This window comes from Melanaphis sacchari, unplaced genomic scaffold, assembly GCF_002803265.2.
Source record: "Melanaphis sacchari strain LSU unplaced genomic scaffold, SCAv2.0 Contig23_pilon_pilon, whole genome shotgun sequence".
Lineage (NCBI taxonomy): Eukaryota > Metazoa > Arthropoda > Insecta > Hemiptera > Aphididae > Melanaphis > Melanaphis sacchari.
In genome coordinates, this window is record NW_020271114.1 from 2,501,010 (window position 1) to 2,516,731 (window position 15,722).

The window sequence follows — 15,722 nt, forward strand, 5'->3', positions numbered from 1 at the left end:
ACGCTTAGATTGTTTTTTTTTTTCCGAAACAACTGTGCCAAAATGTTTTGCGTCTTTATGTCTCGTCTCTCCTGCTTCACTTATCTCGAATCAAAAAAGAATCACCATCATAAAATATGTGATACCATTATCATAACATTTAGAGTTACCAGCCCAAGAACTCGTAGTAGATTCGCACTATAAACGCATTTTATAATTATTTTTATTTTATAAAACACCCCTCCAAGACAAGATACCAACCTCGAAGTAGTTATTATTATTATTATTATTTTTTTTTTTGTTATTTTTTTGTTTTTTTTTTTTTGTTTTTAGAGTGTAATTCGATGGCTTTATATGTAATTGCTTTGGATGTTTGTAGGTGGTAAAGTGGTAGAGGCGATTGAATTAGAGGCCCGTCAAGTTGATTTAGAGGCACGACTGTTAGAGAATGAAAACCTTGTCCACCACTTCCAGTCTGTTATCAGGAATCGGGATCAGGAACTCAACAGTACGAAGCGCGTGAGTACACACATAGACACACACTCACACTGCAAAATAAAAACAACCCAAACGTACCTACTAATGACTACGGTCTACGAATACTATCGAGAAATTGTTTTCAATTTTTCGTATAGTTTTTATTTATTTTTTGTAAGAATAAATTGATTCTTATTGGGTCTTGCATGCCGGACCGTGTTTCGTAAATGGGCTCCTGTTCTCGATACCAGAGTCACCTACTACCAATATACGTCCCTCCAATAATGGTGGTTAGTCCAACAGTCCGAGGACTTGCATGAGGACATTTGAAATAGATATATATTTATATATATATTTTTTATTTTTTATTTTTTTTTTGATAGTGGGCGAATGGTGGTTAAATACTAATATGTATACCCACTCTAAGCCAAAACCCTTTTTTGTGAAACACGTATTTTTTTGTTTGTGATTCAATAACGCAGGACCTAAAGGCTACCAATGACAATCTAAAAGCACTGCAAATGGAGTTAGAAAAAGCGTACCAGACACAAAACGTGGGGGTGGCTTCCAGTGGTACGCTGACAGCCATTTTGGAAACAAAAGATGCTCGCATAGCGACATTGGAAAAAGAAGTCGGTCTCCTTGAACAAGAACTGGATAGGATACGACTGTACGCCGGGTCACCGGGGCACGCGCTAGACAGGGGCGTTCAGTACGCGGCGACGCCAGCGTTCAAGCACCAAGTGAGTATCCAACGGACTGACCGCATGCGACTTCAGCGGACATCTCTTGACCCCGCTTATTTTTCACAATTTGTATGTCATGCACTTTTCAACTTCTTGGTTCATCGACAATTTAATGTGACGCTCTTGGTTTGAATGTTTGAACTATTTTTATCTTTTCAAACCACCCTTGGAATGCTTTTTGGACTTCAGATGCTATGTCCCTTCCACAGTGACCGATTAAAAAACGTGTATTGTGTATAATAATGAATGGGTAGTAGGATAGGTGACTTAAACTATAAACAGACTGGATAACAATAATATTTATTACTTGTAAAGCACATAATATGTAGATTTAGATTGTTGCTTCTTTATTATTGTATTACACTTCGTCGCGTAAAAGGTAAGAACAATCTAACAATAATAATATACCGGTTTATTGAAAAGATTAATTAAAAAAAAAAAAAGAAACTATTAGCAAATAAAATTGTGTAGATATAATGTATATAATGTATATACCTTATTAGTGGCTTAGTATGTACTAATAAGTAATAACGATATATCATGCTACATTATGAACTTATAAATCTATAAAAAACATCGATAATTATTAATCCTATAAATTCAATAGTCAATAAACCTTTATAGATTATTTTTATTACTTTTTAAAAACTTATATCAATATGTATCTAATTATTTTATTTAAATAAATCATTAATAAAAATAGTATTACATTTATTTTACATATACTCATAATTGAGTATTAAATAATAATAACTTTAAAAAAAAACTTAAAATAAATATAATTATATGAAGTTTATTAATATATTTGGATTTTATTAGAATACATTGTTGGGTAAAATGTATTAAACATTTTTAATAACTGATTTTAAAGTTTGTATATTTACAAACACCACAGAAAAATACAATAATTCTGTTAACAAAATAATCAATTATAAATATACATTGTGTAGGTACTTTAAATAGTTTTCTCGGAATAAAATCATATTCATCACATTATAGTTTAAAGTATAATATTCACGTAAAAAATAATCAACACCGCTATCAAAAGCATGTTAGATAACCCGACCTTTCATAACATGACGTATTTAAAATTCACTCATTTTTTATTTAGTATCCATGCATGATTATAATGAATAAAACATTTTCATCGATGTTCACATCCTAAAATTATTAACATTATAATACTATAATAGAAATTCCCCGTATAATGGTGTGTGCTAAAACAAAATATTATCTAATGCGTTCATTTGAGTGACATTGAGAGGATATGACAACCCGCTGTAGTTGCATAATGTGATATTGGTATCGTGTACAGTTAGAAGAGTTCCGGTCGGAAATCCAAAGACGTGATCAAGAGATTGTGGCCATGAGTGCCAAAATGAAAACTTTGGAAGAACAACACACTGACTACCAGCGACATATCGGAGTGCTGAAAGAGTCATTGAGTGCAAAAGAAGAACATTACACAATGTTACAAGCGGACGTAAGTGTTATAAAGTCAATTTCTCATTTGGGTTATTTTCCAAATGCATACTAAGCTGCTATAGAATAAAGTGAAAATGAAGAAATAAATCAAAAACTATATAGTTATATTTATAAGGTAAACCGGGCATCTAAAACTACATACAGCATCATGTTTTACAAAATATTCAGGGTTATCTATATAATATTATTTTATCAATAATACGACTTTAAGTATTTCATATAACATTTGTTAATAGTTTAAATTCTAATTTTTCAAATTATCAAGTATTTGTTGTTTTATTTATATTTCAGCTGTATATTATAAATTATTTTAATTTGCTTCTCATCTCGTTGTAGTTCACCACAATAAATTTTGATTATTTTACAATGTAATTTATGCGTTTTGCTGGAATTACTACACAAAATATTTATCGAATATCAATGCATTATATTCAATATCAAACATAATATAGAATCATACAGATTTTATATTTTGGTTACAACAAAGTATTTTTAAGATCAAATTATTTTAATCTCCCGCACAAGAGTATTTTTAACATAATAGTTCTAAACTTAACATAATATTATAGAATGTCGATAGCGATAAAAGTAATTTTACTTACTGATTTTTCTAGTGGAATATATTATATCATACGAGTTAAAAATCAAACGTGATGTTAATTTGTCAATACTATGCGTTTGAATAAGAATAATAAGAAAAAAATAAAATTTTAAAAACTATTAATTAATATCAGAAAAAAAAAAATTAAAAAAATACCTAAATCATTAATATGATGAAAAATGAGTGACCTTTTAATGAATTATTTTGTATTTTTTCCATTTCGTTTCAGTTTTATCGGTTTTTTCTAATATGAATTTGTAATGGTTTTATTTTATGCATGATTGTACTACTATATTTCTATCTCTGTTTACTTCTCATACAATTTTTATAGCACTGTGCAAAATTATTATATTATTAAAGTTACAACACAAAAAAATATTACGACAAGCATTACTATAGTCGTTTTAGAGTATATATAATAATATAATGGTAGGAATTAGACTAAAAATTTCACTATATAAAATTGTTTGTTCGTAAATGATATTCTTGTAGGTTTCAGAAATAAATTAATTTATTCAATACATTTATAATTACATTATTTAAATTTTAACAGGTTGAAGAATTACGTTCGCGGTTAGAAGAAAAAAACCGTATAATTGAGAAAAAAACACAAACTGCTTTGCAAGCTACTCAGGAAAAAAATAGAGTGACAAACGAAATTAACGAACTCAAGGATCACGTGGATATTAAGGATAGAAAAATTAACGTTTTGCAAAGAAAAGTATGTTCACATTTAAATCTTATTTATTATGCATTTTGTATTCATTTTTTAGTATAATTTGTATTTAGTTATCACAAATCAGTATATTATTATTAAAAGTATTATTATTTGTTGTTGTTTTTTTTTATTATTATTATTATTTCTTCATTATTAGTTTCTTGTTACACAATAAAATGCAAAGGTTTATTTTGTTCGGCTTGTTATGTTCACCAAAGTATTATTGTGAGTAGATTTGTTGAAACGCTTACAATTACTACAATAACTACAACTTATGTTTATATGGAACATTTTAGATTGAAAATCTAGAAGACTTACTGAAAGAGAAAGATAACCAAGTAGAAATGGCTAGAACAAGACTAGCGTCACTTCAAGCACATCAATGCTCATCTGAAGGTGCGGTTACAAGTCTAGAAGAAGCAATAGGTGACAAAGAAAAACAGATGAATCAATTACGAGAACAGAGAGATCGAGCTGAACAAGATAGACAAGAAGAAAGGGAGTTACACGAAAGGGATATAGCTGATTTCAAATTGAAACTTCATGCATTAGAAAGTGAAGTCGAAAAGATTCACACTCGATTGAGTAGAGCAAATTCTGAGAAAAGTCGTTTAGAAGAACGATTGGAACAATCACAAAGCGAGCTAGGAAAATCAAAGGCTGAATTGGAAAAAGCGTCAAGTGAAGTGAATAGAAGTGGAGCGGATTGGGAGTATACAAGACAGAAGTTCGCCAGATTAGAACTGGAAAATGCCCAACTACGGCAAGATTTGGAGTTATCGCAGACGACATTCGGTAGAAGCACGCTGACCAAATCACAAGAAATGGACAGAGTACAAGACAGAGCTGACAAAGCACTTGCAGATTTGAGAGCAGCACAAGCCGACCTCCGCATAACTCGAGCTGATAATGATAAGCTAATGGGTGAAATCAAAGCATTACAAGAAAAACATGAAATGTCTCAAGGCGAAATATATAGGTTAGTAACAAAACTAGAAAAGTCCCAAGGTGACATAAATAATGTCAAGGATGAATACGAACGTAATCAATCAAGTGTAACTAGAATCCTTGCGGAAAGAGAAAAGGCATTGGTTGAGTTAGAAAAAACTAAAGAAGATTTGGAACGATCTCAGAGTACACTAGGAAAAGCACAACTTCAGCAAGAAAAATTACAAATGATGTTAGACGATGCACAAAGAGAAACCGATCGTGTGCAAGATACATTAAATAAGACAACTAATGAACTGAGGAAGGTAAATCAAAATATACACACAATAATAACTTTTTTATACTTTTTATTATATTTACGTATATAAATTTATATTAATTATTTATATTGTATCTAGTGGCATATTGAAAAGGAACAAAATACATTTGAACTTAATAATCTTCAAACACAATTAGACAAAGCACTAGGACAATCTGCACGTTTACAAAAAGACAAGGAAACTATTCAAAGCGAGCTAGAAAACTTAAAGGCTAAATACGAAATCAGCCAAGTAAATACAATGTAGTAAGTTAAATAAATATATTATAACAATGTAAATTGTTTTATTGTTTTAGTCAATGGTAGCCAGATTGCAAAAAGAAAAAAATCAATTGTTAGATGACAGTGAAAAAAATAAAAATGACGCTGATCTATTCCATTCACAAATAATGAAGTACCAAAGAGAAAAAGAAAAAATTCAAGCTGAACTTGATCTCACTGAAGAAAGATTTGAAAAGGCACAATCAATGTTTAAAAAAACACAGGTATCTAAAAAATTATTATACTAAGCAATTTATGTATTATATCAGAATATTTTACATACAATTTTTTAATCATAAGTTGTGTGTTTTAAAAAAATTAATTAAAATATTTATACTTCAGGTTTAAATTAAATTAATTCTCGTACTAGTAAATTTAAATTGATTAAAAATTTTTAAGCATTTAGGTAAAATGTAAAAATTGATAAAGAGTAAATTTGTATTTTATAATGTCAATTATTATCATCAACTGTTCTAATTTTTTTTTATTTATAGCTTGAAAAAGAAGATGCTATTAATGAAGTTGATTTGCAAAAAGAAAAAGTAGAAAAGTGTCAGAAAGCAATGTATGAAGCAATACAAGACAAAAATAATGCTAAAGATGAGCTAGATAGAGTTATGGAAAAATATGATAGGTAACAATTATATGGTAATAATTAGACACGTATAACAACTAATACTATTTCTTGTTTCTTTTTTCAGATTACAAAATGAACTATATCAAGTAAAGAAATCTTTAGAAACTGCCGAGAATGAAAGAGATGATGTCAAATTAGAAATGGAAAAACTACAACTACATGCAATGAAAGCTAGGGAAGATCAAAGGAAATCCAAATCAGAAATACAAGAGTTACAAGAATCATATGACAGACTAGTAATACAATTAGAAAGAACTAAAGACGTAGAAGACAAGTTCAAAGACGAAAAAGATCACCTAATGAATAACTTGGACATAATGAAAGAACGGTGTGATAAATTGCAAATGGATGTAAGAAGGCTGTCAGCTGAAAGAGATAAACTACAGACAGAAGCTATGAATAACGCATACGAAATGGAAAGAGCTCATTCCCAAGTTTCTAAAACACAAGTATTACTTGAAGACCAACAGAAAGATGTAAATAAACTTTCGATTGAACTGGAAAAAATGTCCGAAAAGTATAATAAACTAATGATAGATTATAAAAAGTCGCAATCGGATATTGATTTATATAAAACACAGGCATCTACTTTTAGAGATGAAGCAGAAAGATATTCAGTTAGACAACAAGAAAGAATGAAAGAAGAATTGGAAGTATTTAGAACTAAATATACTCAAGAAATGGAAAAATCAGAAAAACTACAGTCAACGTGTAAAAAATTGGAAGATAAAATACATGATATAAACTTGGAATTGGAAAAAAGTAAATCAGAATATTCTAAATTTAAAAAAGAGAATGAAAAGTTTATATTGGATCACGAAAAGTTGCAAATGAAATGTGACAAACTAGCAACAGATAATGACAAGTTAAGGATAGAAATTGCTACAGTTGGAGAGCAAAATAGTTTTGACTTAGAAAGAACCAAAGATCGTTATGCAAAAACAAAACAGTCACAAGAAAAAACTGAAATGGAACTTTATAGAACCCAAATGGATGTAGATAAACTAAAGAAAGAAAATGAGAAATTGAAAACCGATTTAGTTCGAGTTGAAGCTGAATTATTACAATTCAAACCAGAAAGAGATTACGATAGGTTTATGAGAGACAAACCAGTGTTAGGAAGGTCACAAAGTACATGTAAAGACTTTGGAGATTTCGACCGCACGATGTCTGAAGATAGGTTGCGAGACCGCCTTGAACAAAGTCAAGCAAAATGTCTTAGGATTTCTGAAGATAAATTAAAATTAGAGACTGAGCTACATCAAGTCAAACGAGCACTAGAGCAACAGCAAATGTCTTTATCTAGTTCTGAACTTCATGTAAAAGAAAATATTGTGAAGGTCCAACAAGATCTAAATCAAGCTTTGAGAGAAAAAGAAATTCTCAAGGAAAAACTCGAAATTAAAGAAAAACAGTTACAAGAATGGAAATCACGATTAGATAGCTCTAGTATCATACTAACAGAAAGAGAAGAGTTATTGAAACAGATGAAGAACAGTGAGAGACGTTTGGAAGAAACACAAAAACAAATGTCTAAACTTGAAGGAGACTTCAAAAAAGTAACTTCTGAAAGAGATGAGTTAATTAACATGTTAAAGAAGTCTCAGTCAGTGTTGTTACAATGCCAAGATAAATTGCAAGCGTCCGAAAGAAGCTTGGAAATAGAAAAGGATGAAGTTAAACGATTAAAGGCTGAGCTCAGAAATCAAGACACGAGTGCCAAACAGAACAACGAGCAAGACTCTTCCCGTTTAAGAGATTTAATAAGAACAAAGGATAAAGAATTGGATACTTGTAGACAAAACTTAGCAATCAAAGAACAAGAAACGAAAACTCTTCAGCAAGCAATACAACAAATGCAAGTAGCGTTAAGAGAGCGTGATCAGGGTGTCGACAGTGAAAGAACTAATTTACAGAAATCGATGGATGCCCAACGCATGATGACTGAAGAACTCCAAAAGAAATTACAGTCAGCACAACAACAGATAAACACAAAAGAAACAGCCATTGCCGAACTTAAAAAACAACTACAAGCCCTTCAGACAGAGAGTAAACGAAAAACGGACGAATATACTACTAAAGTTGCCACATTAGAAAAACAACTTCAAATCTCGGCAACGTCGAACGATAATGCTTTGAAAGAAGACGTGAGAAAACTTTTGGACGAACTAGACCATACTCAAAGTGAGCTCAAAAACCTTGCTTTGGAAAAAGATAAAGTATCACATCAAAATCAACAGATTCGAAACGAACTTGAAAAGAAGCAGGTTGGCCATCTGGTTTATATCTACCTTGTACTATTATTTTCATCCCAACCATACAATTTTATTATTTATTAGAAAAATGAATTATTATTTGAATGTACCTATTTATTATTATTTTTATTTTAATAAACTTTTTACTATTCTTCGTTATTATTTTTTCCCTCAGTTTATCACTACATTTTATATTTTATAATTTATATTATTTTATACGTTTATTAAAATACATATACTTTTAATTATTGTTATTATTATTATTATAATTATTATTATTTTTAGCTTGAATTACAAGAAGCCCAGAAAAAAGCTCATCTAATAGCATCAAAGTCGAGTGAAGAAACAAACTCGTTAAAAGCACAATTAGAGGAACAAAAAAGACAATTAGAAGCGCAGCGTCGACAACTTGAAGAACTTAGAAAAAGTGTCGATGGCAGATCTAGACAGTTAGAAGAAAAAGAAAAACACGTGGCAGAGTTGGATGCTAAATTAAAGAAACGAAAAGAAAATTTGGATCTCTTGGAATCTCAAATAAACAAAGTAAATTGTATTACTATCTCAAAGTGATTTTAAATTTTTTAAATAACAATGTTTCAGGGCAAGTCACAAGTCGGTGATAGTGATGAAATTAAAAGACTGCAAAGCCAGATTGAAAGCTTACAAAAAGAGTTGGAAAAATCTAAAGACGAAGCGAGTAGATCGCAAACAGACATGGAGAGGCTGCTACAAGTTGTGCAAATGGGTCAGGAAGAACAAAACGCAAAAGAAAAACAAATCAGAGAATTACAAGAGTACGTACAATACACACATTTTAATTCCGTGTTCATGTTTAAATGTATTGAAACATTTTTAGAGCGTTGAAAAATGCACAATCTAAGATGAGAGTTCCACATCCATCATCTCAACAACAGCAGCAACAATCACACTCTTCAAGACAGCCGAAAAAAGACGATGAGGTAACGTCGAATAAGTTTATTTGAAAACGACGCCGTTAATGAAATGATTGCTTTAATAAATGCTTTCACTAACAAAGTTGTCATTTGTCTTAAGTTTATAACGACACTTTATTACTTAAATAATAAAAAAAAATACTAAAATATGTACAACTAATAAAACTAAAAACTTTCTAAGATAGGCACCAAATAAAAATGTAAATGTATATTAACAATATTTTATGTATTGTGGTAAAAAGTTTTAGTAAAGAAAGCTAACTTACTGTTAATATGAAATAATTTTCATACAGAAATTAATAAAATAACATTCGTTAGAACATTTTTAATCATATCAAATACAAACCATAAAAAAAATTCTATATCTCATATAAATATTTAAAAATTGTAAAGCATTAAACTTAAATTTTTCAAAATATCTTTAAATTTTTTTGCTTGTAAGTTTAAAACACAAAATAACTTACATAAAAAGGTGAGAATAAAAAGTAATTAGTATGTCCTAAATATATTCATTAACACAAATTTTAACTATAAAAGTCGTATGGCGTCGTTTTATAATAATTTGTATATTTTATCTAGTATGATAAGTAATAACAATTGTACTAACCCAAAATTTTTTATCTTACCTTTCCTTAATCTTTCCACTTGTTTTGTTTTATTTTATTTTTTGTTTTATTTATTTTTACCGTACACAGCCTGGCCCTGCGACCTTTTTGAAAGGACTATTCCAATAAACAAAAAAAAAACAAATAATTATTTTTTTAATTTGTTTTATTTTTTACTTAAATCATATCTCATTATAAGACTTATTTCAATTATAAAAAGTAAAACCGTTTGTGCTGTCACAATTTAGTTAAGTTTGAAAAAACAAATTTATTTATTAACTATTATAAAATAATTATTTTCGTTTCATTTCATTTTATTATTTTTGTTTTGTATTTTTATTTATATCATAAAAATTGTATATACATAAATATTACCTCGTTGAATTCGCTACTGCGGTTTTAATATTGAACTAATTTCTTACTTAATAATTATATAATAATATTAAAATAATGTAAATATTTATTTAATCCAAAGGAAAGAAAGTGTTATAATCCGGTTAATTGTTTTTAGAAGGGCCAGCTGTTGAACTCTAATTTTTGTAGTTACCATTGTTTTGTTTTTCTATATTTATTTTTTGTTATTACTCCAATCCCCATACGTCCATTCCCGTAGAATATAGACATACCAGAGGACGTCGGAACGCTACTCGGTAACTTTGAACACGTTAAAAGTGAATTAGAACGCAAATTTGCTGAAGAACTGGAAGAGTTGTTAGACGTAATACAGCTTAAAAACGATCACATTGAAGAACTACAGGAAGCACTAAAAGAGAGCGTAACGATCATATCGGAACGCGAGGAAGACTTGTTCCAAGAACAGATCAAACGAAAGGACATTCAGGATCAGGTATTAACTACAGTAAATTATCACAGACAATCACGAAATGGTCCATTTATAATAAAATAAAAAAATGTTCCTATTATTTTGAAGGTATTCATTATTTTTTTTCTCACAATTCTGAATCTTGAGTAGATTTTTGAAGACAATATTATTGTCAGACACGAGATTTTAACAAGAAATAGTTATAATACATTTTAAATAATATTATTGTAATAAATGATACACATACAATTAAAATAATAATTACATAAATAGTTTTATGTGCAATACAATACAACTTTGAGAAACAATAGAACAATCTTATTTTTTATTTAAATTGCTCGACACTGAATAATAAGTTATGAAATAGATTTATCTAACATATAAATGTTACAATATGATGGTTTCCAAAAAGCATTTGTGTGAGTATGTTTGGTTGCCTATAATGAGATGTATTACGGTGTAATACATTATTGTGGTATATTAAACGTAATAAAAATATTATATTACATTATGCTTTTGTTAAACTTAACAAAATATTTTAATTTAATTTTTCAAACTAGCCCAATAACACTTTATTTTATAACAATAATATTTTCATTTAATATTAGTGAAACAGTAGGTCTTAGGAATATTATTAAAAGAGATTGTCTTTATACAATAATTATAATAAGTTAAAATAAATAGACAAATAATAATGATTGTCTTAAATAGGTCTGTAGATTGGAAGAGCGATTGTCTTTGGCAGAAAACCAATGCAAAAATTGTCGTGGGCTGTACAAGAGACTGGAGGCGTTAGAAGAACAGCTATTCAGTCTTCAGTCTGAAAGACGAAAAAAACTTCAAGAGTTATCACAATTGAGGTAAATAAAAATATATTTGTCCCCAATGTTTTAACGTACATAAGACAATCTACAAAATTAATAGTATTAAATAAATTGTTGTTAAAAATAACCTAAACATTTAAAATTAGTAAAAGTTAATTATTTAGTACTTTTTAGAGCTAGTATAAAATGATTTAACTTTACTACAATCTTTCTTTTTAACCCACTCATTAATTAATATAAATAATGTAGTACATGAAAAACGTGAAAAAAACATGTTAACGTTTCGAATGTGTTTGATTAAAAAAAAAAAAAAGATAAATTATTTTTGTCGATTTAACGATTTCATAAAAATCTATTCATCAAATTATTTATTCGAAAATCCATACTTATTTTTATATTATAATATATTTTACGCACTTTTCGATACATTGTTACAAGAGAATACGTTGATTTTAAAGTTTAAGTTTGCCATACAACGACTTAAATTTTATCGTAGCCAGTAGGTTTACAAGCGTATTATATAATTTGATCATAATAATAAAATGTATTATTACTATACATGCACAGCTTGCCAATGAAATCCGACACTCAAACACATGCACAAATAATGAAAATATAAGCCAGCGCGAACCATCAATCTTGAAAAGAGTGCACACGTGAATAATTGGTGTGGGTGTTCCTCGGGTACCTTTCGCTCATATGGGAATTGAGATTCAACACAGACTTATCGCGACGTGAAACGAATGGCACTTGGTACCGACTTACCGCATTGGTCCATTATTATTGATGAAATTATTGCAAATTTGAAAAATAAACCAAAACTCAACTATCAAAACAATAAAACGAGTTTACCCACCGCCGGTACAAATATTATTAAAGGTACCTATAGCAAAAATTGGAACGATGAAACACACGTCACAGGACTTACGATTTTAAACGGTCAACCGTCCGGGGTTGAATTTTAACGGCTAGTGAATATTACTTAGTGTCTGCAATCCGACGATTATTACCCCCTTTACTGGAAAATAATAAAAATTTAAATCGCGTTTTTGACGTTTTGTCGAATTATTTTGTTTTTCGTTCGGAACGTTGACACACTTCTTCTGTATTGTGCATTTATAAACGATTATAAACATACATCGACGCTTAAAAGTCAAAGACTTTGAAGGTCTCCGAACGCATGGAACATACTCAGACGAGTGTGGCGGCGTATTTATACATACGGATCCGAGTCTTTATAAAATAGTCTTTGGCGTTCTGCATGCAGTCCGTCGTGGTGCGACTGTGCAACACACTCGTCGACCTTATCGGTAAATCTCGAAAAATAATAAGAGAAGTAACGTAAGTCGGACGTGTGGTGACGGAATGTCCGGAATATTCTGTAACCGTGACCCTTCGCCATTGTTCGGCGGCCACGTATCTCCAACGATCGCGTGCTGCGACACGACAATAGAGTGTTACAATAAAATATAATAATAATAATAATATAGTTGCCGTACGCACCTAATACGTACTGTCAAAAATAATGCAACTCGGCCGAATACGCGGACGGCCCGGCGGTAGACCTTGCAGATGACGAATATTTTTTTAGCATTCGGGTTGTGAGAAAAACACATGATATTATTATTGTTATTATACACATGCCATCGTCGGTCGATATTATCCGCGATTAAAAAAAAAAAAAAAAAATGATAAATTATTTATAAGTGTCATGATCATCATAATTTATTCATGTGGTGGCCGCATCGGGGTAGATAAATTATCTGTTGTTAAACGCCAGCTGATTGGGAAGTTTTGTTTTTACGAATATAATAATATAGTGATATTAGCTTTAATATGCCCTTGCTAGAAGTCATTAATTTTGTGAGCTATTGCCTATTAGATACATGTCTCTGTATAGGTACCTCATTTGTATTTTCTTACAATAATACTTTTGAATACACCGCGTAAGATTCATACACTCTATAATATTAATTGAATCCGTGTAAATTCTGCCCAGAAATTCTATAATTAATTAACGCAATTTATGTATATGTAATAAGTTCTCATAAACAGATTTCAAAAGTTTAAAGTTAATTTATTTTTTTGTGTTTTTCAATCGTGTATTTTCCACAAAATAATAGTTTTGTAGTTCTTAAAATAATACATTTATTATTTATTATTGATGTGAAAATTTGTAAATGTATCACATTCATATCGATAATAATAATAATAGTAATAACTCATAACATAGGTTAATCATTATAAATATTAAAATTTAAAACAAATACATATATTTCACAATATTAAGTCAATAATTATTATCACATATAACTAATATATAGTTAATAAAAATCGTAAGAATCGTAATAATAGTTGTGTCTGTGTTTAATTAAATAATAATAAAAACAATTAAGACAAATAAAAATATAATCATTTAAAATCTAAATTTAAAATCACTAAAATTAAATCATTTCTATACTATTATTTATTTTTTTAATTCTCATAAATCAAAATAATAAGCTACTTTTCCTGTATAATCGTGCATAGATATTTCGTTATTTTTATATTTTCTAAATATATTTTGCATATTATACACATATTTTTTTTTAATCTCTATATTTATGAGAATGAAATAGCTCTCAAGTTTTTGCTGTTCGGTTTAAATTTTCTATAGCAGTAGCTCATATATTTTGAGGAAAAACTACGTCATTTATTGTATAATTATTTAATAAATAATCTGTAAATTGTGTTATTCTATGGTAATTTGTCTTAAAACTATTTTAAAGTAATGAAAAATCATCTGGGGCTTTAAAAAACTAATTCAAAATATTTTATTATCCAATGTCTAATAACTGAGACTTCGATTTTATATTTTACTAATAATCCTAATGTTTGATTATCTATCTCGATTGAAAAAAAGTATTTATTTTTTCTGGGAGGAATTCACAAATCCCTTTTTTACCTATATATTTCCTCAGGTAGAATTTACAATTACTATAATGCGTATTTATAGTATTATTATACTTCTATTTAAGTGAATAAAACACCTTTATAACTGGATTGGCTCTGTTAAAGCACACACGTGTTTAAAAATGACCTTCTTATTAGGTTTCGTCTAAATTCTAAATATCTTATATTATATATATTTAAAATTGTCATTTTTCAGACAAGAAGCCTTGGAATCGGCCATAAGCGAAAAAGATGCACATCTAGCGCTATTAGAATTCAATGATATACGTCACTATACGGCCAAACAGACTGATGTGATCGACCAGTTGAAAGCCGACAAGGCCCGACTGATAAAACGTCTACACGAAGAAGTGAGTTTAAATAAAAACAGAGCAAAAATAATAATATGTACCTGTTTGACGCGTTTGCTTTACCAAAAAAACTGTATATGTACCTTAAGTATATATTATTTTTTGTTTCAGACCGAAACGGCCATTGAACTCCTCCAAGAGACAGCGAATGCGAAAAGCAACAATTATTAAAATTTATGTAATTGTTATGAATTATAATGTTGTCGTTTAGGTTAGTCTAGTATGAGTATTAGGTTTGGTTGATAAACTGTTTTTGTTTTCCTACCTAATTTCGGACTAGTCTATCCAAAAATTATAAACCTGTCCCGCATTAGTTCCTATGTATAATTATAATTTTTAAATGTCTACTTAAATATAATACTTTTTAGAATTTAACTATTTTATCAAATACTAGTATATAATATTATGTATATTTTTTTTTTATACTTTTTTTCTATTTTTCACTGTGCATCACTTTCGAAAAAAAGTTAAAATTATGTTTAATAATATTTATTAACGTGCGTTTTGATTCTCGACCGTAACGAACCGTGTTTCAGACAAATTATTACTATAGCCATTAAGTGAAAAATGATTTTTATCGGTCGCGATTTTTCTCCGTGTTATTATTTTTTTTTTTTTTTTTTACCGAAAAACAATTAATTTTTAATATTGTTATGGCGATTAGGTCGTGCAAAAAATCGACTAACGGTTATACTTATATACATATTTTATAATACCTGTAAAACTTACTTGCCCGCGATTTGCGCAAAAAAACGTCCCTCGCGAAGACATCTATACTCAATATTGAAA

General features: G+C 29.2%; 1 protein-coding gene across 10 annotated transcripts in view; it reads left to right on the forward strand.

The window, feature by feature from the left end:
* LOC112594575 (trichohyalin) overlaps positions 1-15,281 on the forward strand; it is a 33,199-nt gene extending 17,918 nt beyond the window's left edge. For 5 of the 10 annotated variants that reach the window (XM_025339425.1, XM_025339427.1, XM_025339426.1 and 2 more), the window contains 15 exons: positions 939-1,199; positions 2,518-2,685; positions 3,842-4,009; positions 4,303-5,259; positions 5,353-5,505; positions 5,570-5,758; positions 6,029-6,168; positions 6,236-8,438; positions 8,712-8,969; positions 9,027-9,220; positions 9,283-9,385; positions 10,598-10,831; positions 11,519-11,667; positions 14,780-14,933; positions 15,045-15,281. In XM_025339425.1, the coding sequence (XP_025195210.1) occupies positions 939-1,199; positions 2,518-2,685; positions 3,842-4,009; positions 4,303-5,259; positions 5,353-5,505; positions 5,570-5,758; positions 6,029-6,168; positions 6,236-8,438; positions 8,712-8,969; positions 9,027-9,220; positions 9,283-9,385; positions 10,598-10,831; positions 11,519-11,667; positions 14,780-14,933; positions 15,045-15,104 (5,391 nt within the window). In that variant the 3' untranslated portion in view covers positions 15,105-15,281. Of the gene's footprint in view, positions 1-358; positions 499-938; positions 1,200-2,517; positions 2,686-3,841; positions 4,010-4,302; positions 5,260-5,352; positions 5,506-5,569; positions 5,759-6,028; positions 6,169-6,235; positions 8,439-8,711; positions 8,970-9,026; positions 9,221-9,282; positions 9,386-10,074; positions 10,115-10,597; positions 10,832-11,518; positions 11,668-14,779; positions 14,934-15,044 lie in introns of those variants that run through there. The other 5 variants (XM_025339429.1, XM_025339430.1, XM_025339432.1 and 2 more) reach the window with 3 other exon arrangements.
* The last annotated feature ends 441 nt before the right edge of the window (positions 15,282-15,722 follow it).